At 23.8% G+C, this 4,754-nt stretch overlaps 1 protein-coding gene across 5 annotated transcripts; it reads right to left on the bottom strand.

Moving 5' to 3' along the window:
* Positions 1-364: 364 nt before the first annotated feature.
* On the bottom strand, positions 365-2,800 carry LOC145185809 (uncharacterized). 5 transcript variants are annotated; one of them, XM_090073923.1, is made up of 6 exons: positions 2,305-2,735; positions 1,913-2,077; positions 1,435-1,683; positions 1,188-1,265; positions 657-958; positions 365-530 (listed from the first exon to the last, which is right to left on the bottom strand). In XM_090073923.1, the coding sequence occupies exons 1-6, from the start codon at positions 2,378-2,380 to the stop codon at positions 510-512; spliced, it is 891 nt and encodes a 296-aa protein (XP_089930049.1). In that variant the 5' UTR covers positions 2,381-2,735; the 3' UTR covers positions 365-509. The 5 variants fall into 5 exon arrangements, with proteins under 5 accessions (XP_089930049.1, XP_089930050.1, XP_089930051.1 ...); XM_090073924.1 differs by having other exon boundaries at positions 1,188-1,229; positions 2,305-2,733; XM_090073925.1 differs by lacking the exon at positions 1,188-1,265 and having other exon boundaries at positions 2,305-2,737.
* Positions 2,801-4,754: the final 1,954 nt, after the last annotated feature.

Here is a 4,754-nt window from a genome sequence, read left to right on the forward strand (position 1 = left end):
TTGTTTTTTTATAGAACACGCTTAAAAAAAAATTAGGAGATTTGTTAGCTTTTGTTGTTAGGAGCAATTCTTATTAAGAGTATTTTAAAAAGGTAAAAAATGCTTAATAGCATAAAATTAAGATATGATCGTATTAATATTAAACTAGATTACAAAATAAATTTAAAATATGAAAGATATTGTTTTGTTTAAATTTTAAAATCAACCACTAGCCAATGCAATACCTTATATATAGTTATATATAGTTGTGATGCTTGTATCTATTTCACATCGCAACAGCATTGGTCTTAATGTTTGTGTGAAGTTTTACAGAACTTATTACTGTAAGGTAATGGTGATAAAAAAAATGAAATAACAAGAACAATTTCAGGTTGAAGTTATATTTTTATTGTTACTAAAAAATGTAATTGGTCATGGCTTTACAGCTAAATACCTTCAAGGTGAATGTTTAAATATAGTTATACAACATTTTTCGAAATTTAACATAAAATTATGATGTAGCTCTTCTCTTAATGCTCAAGAATTTCCTCCTAAAACAAAAAAAATTTGTTAATGATAAAGTTATACTAAATACAAGCTACAAGTTATACTAAATACAAAAAATTTGTTAATGATAAAGTCATACTAAATATTATTACAAATTAATTTTAAAATACCGTTTCTGTATTTACAAAATGTTGCTGGTTTGAAGGTTGCAATTTCTCATTCATTAGCTTTGTTGCTGTTGTGTAATATATTGTTAAAGCCTTTTCTTTTCGAATTTGCTGTTGTCTGAGAGCAACGTCCAATTTCAGAAGTTTTACTCTTAATTCTTGTTCTTTTTTTAATCTTTCTTTTTCTAACCGTAAAACACTTACTTTCAATTTTTTAAAACTTCCATCTACCAGGAGACTTTCTCTAGCTTGTTTTCTTTTTAATTTTTTTAATGCCCCCCTTGATGGTTTATTTTGAATTGAATCTAAAATTTAATTCTAGGTGTCAAAACAAGATCAGTTAACTAAAATAATAAGAAAGATGGTTTAGATTCCTTTAAAAATAAGAAGTTTTTAATGGTTTTGGAAATACTAGTTGTGTAAAAATTAAGCACAAATTGATGTTGTCTGTTATATAATTATAAGTCTAAAACCTACAATTAACTAAATTAAACAACTGAGATTTTAAAAAAATTAATTTATAAATTGCATTACCTTGAAGTATCTGACAACTGTCACTAACAAGAGTGGTATTGTCTAAATTAGGGGAGGACATACAATCAAATCTTGCATCTAATATAAACAATCAATTAACTCTATAAACTATAGAAATAGAAATATATATATATATATATATATATATATATATATATATATATATATATATATATATATATATATATATATATATATATATGTATTTTATAACACAACTAGTCTTAACCAACAAAGAAAAATATACCAGACATAGACGAAATAAAAGAAGCTGTATCAGAAGATTGTTTCAAAGTAAAGTTTACTTCTTTACTTGATGAAGAAAGGGTGGCAGTGGGAGTGGAAAGTTGGTTGGGAGTGGATGACAATGCATCATCTGTTGTACAAAAAGAGATATTAAAATCAGGAACATCGATTCCAGATACATTTATTGACTTCCTGTCAATAATGTCTAAAACAACATTATCTAATTCTGTTAGTTGTCTCCCTGCAGCACCTTAAAAAAAAAAATTTATATATATATATTTGTATATATAATATATATATACAAAAATATTTAACTATATATATATATATATATATATATATATATATATATATATATATATATATATATATATATATATATATATATATATATAATTATATATATATATATATATATATATATATACATATACACACACAGACATATATAAATATATATATATATAACAAAACTATACCTGTTTTTAGACTCTTAGCAAAATTTTGCATTGTAGCTCTTCGCAAATAATCCCACTCTCTACTACGTAGCTGGTTGATATCTTCAATTTTTGCCCCTAAACTATTTAAATGTGACATTATGTCTTCCCAAATTCTATTTCTATGCCTCATAGTAATAGATGGACCTAAAAGTAGATGAAATAAATAATCAATATATAGTATAATATAGTCTTATATAGTAAAATACTAAATATTCTATAATAATATATTATTTTATAATAGGAATCATACCTAAAAAAGCTTACCTATATATATATATATATATATATATATATATATATATATATATATATATAAAATATAATGCAATTATACATATTTTTATTTAAATAGTTTGCTAATTAAAACATACCAAGCTTCCCAAGAAGAACCTCTTTGTTTTCTCTAATCTTTATTGCTAGTATCATTTTAAGTTCTTTAGACAGCATTTTATTTTGTTGTATATTTGTGTATTATTTTGTTGTGTATTTGTGTATTATATGGCATATTTGTTGACTATTTATACTTTTCTTTAGTCAAACATTATGAAAAATTTGTTTAACCAAAATTACTATCGAAAACCTAACAAGGAAAAACAACAAGGAACTGAATAATCGATTAAATGCAGATTTTAAGTAACTAGTTTATTATGGAGTTACCAAAATCCTTTTCAGTTTTATCTATAAAATATCTACATAAAAACACAAACAAAGAATGTTCAATGATTTTGAAGCGCTAACGTTGTTCCAGCAATGGCCGCCAAAAATCACGAAGAAAATATCTAAAATTGAGATCAAAAATCTATCTGAAGTTTTTTTTCGAAAAAACGCATTTTTTATCTGAAAAGGCGATTCCCTTGTTCGTTTATAGCATTGGATTTAAAAACGAAGTTTTTATCTTAAAAACGGAATTTTTTGAATGTTTATAGCAATGGACTTTTTTTTTCTTCGCTTTTTACGGTAAAAACTTCGTGTTTTACGGAAAAAACTTCGTTTTTTATGTTTATAGCATTGGCCCCAGTACTCTAGTAATAGTAATGGTATTTTTATTTAATGATTTGTTTATTTGATTAAGTTCTTTAAGAGGAAAAATTTATCTAAAAATTAAGGAAATCATTTCAGTTTAGAAATTTATGTAAATTGTCTCAGGCATTTCTAATTTTGTGAAGTATTCCCTTAAATTTTATTAGTTCAGATTTCTGCTGATGAATATTCTTCAAACGTTACTGAACATGTGATGAAAGTAAACCAAAAAAAGGTGACGAAGGAAAAGTAATTTAAATAAAACCTACTGCAGGGGCCAATGCTATAAACATAAAAAACGAAGTTTTTTCCATAAAACACGAAGTTTTTACCGTAAAAAGCGAAGAAAAAAAAAGTCCATTGCTATAAACATTCAAAAAACTCCGTTTTTAAGATAAAAACTTCGTTTTTAAATCCAATGCTATAAACGAACAAGGGAATCGCCTTTTCAGATAAAAAATGCGTTTTTTCGAAAAAAAACTTCAGATAGATTTTTGATCTCAAGATATTTTCTTCGTGATCTTTGGCGGCCATTGTTGGAACAACGTTAGCGCTTCAAAATCATTGAACATTCTTTGTTTGTGTTTTTATGCAGATATTTTATAGATAAAGCTTAAAAGGATTTTGGTAACTTCATAATAAACTAATTACTTAAAATCTGCATTTAATCGATTATTCAGTTCCTTGTTGTGCTTCGTTAACAATACATGCATGAATTTAAAATTCCATACTTATTTATGAAGGTTTTCAATAGTAATTCTGGTTAAACAAATTTTTCATAGTGTTTGACTAAAGAAAAGTATAAATAGTCGATAAATATGCCATATAATACACAAATACACAAAAAAGTAATACACAAATACACAACAAAGTAATACACAAATACACAACAAAATAAAATGCTGTTTAAAGAACTTAAGGTGTTACTAGCAATAAAAATCAGAGAAAACAAAGAGGTTCTTCTTGGAGAGCTTAGTATGTTTTAATTAGCAAACTATTTAAATAAAAATATGTATTGCTACATTATATTTTATATATATGTATATATATATATATATATATATATATATATATATATATATATATATATATATATATTTACAAATGTTATAGTATAAGTATGTAATATATAGTATATATTAACATAATATAAGTATGTAATCAATCAATCATATTTCTAAATAAAGATTTTACATTACAAATAGTTTTAAACTAATGTAAAGTAAACTACTAACAGTGCTAATGATATATAACAAGGCTAATAATAATGGCAATTTAATCATTCTATTCAAAAACAGCAAAGATATTACAGTATATAAAATTAACAATGATAACATGATGTAATGTATAGCATATATCAATTTTATATATATATATAAAATTGATATATGCTATATATTACATCATGTTATCATTAAATATATATATATATATATATATATATATATATATATATATATATATATATATATATATATATATATATATATATATATATATGTATGTATGTATGTATGTATATATATATGTATATATATATATACTTCCAATAGTTTTATTAACTTAATACACTAACATTGAAAATAGCTTCTCCTACACTGTATAATACGATAAATTGTGTTGGTAAAGTTTCCATGACAGTCTCTGAGAACATGAAAAAAAACATTTGTGCCAATAAAATGAAGAAATACCATTATTTGGAAAAGTATTGAAATGCTTTTATTTCGCTTAGTGTAATGTTGCAAATCATCTTAAAGCCTAGTTTCTAAAAAATCTAATACAGCTCTTGGGACTCGATACT

This window comes from Hydra viridissima, unplaced genomic scaffold (assembly GCF_058129835.1).
Source record: "Hydra viridissima isolate aposymbiotic clone 2 unplaced genomic scaffold, HvirCarnegie_v1 scaffold_16, whole genome shotgun sequence".
In the NCBI taxonomy this organism is placed as follows: domain Eukaryota; kingdom Metazoa; phylum Cnidaria; class Hydrozoa; order Anthoathecata; family Hydridae; genus Hydra; species Hydra viridissima.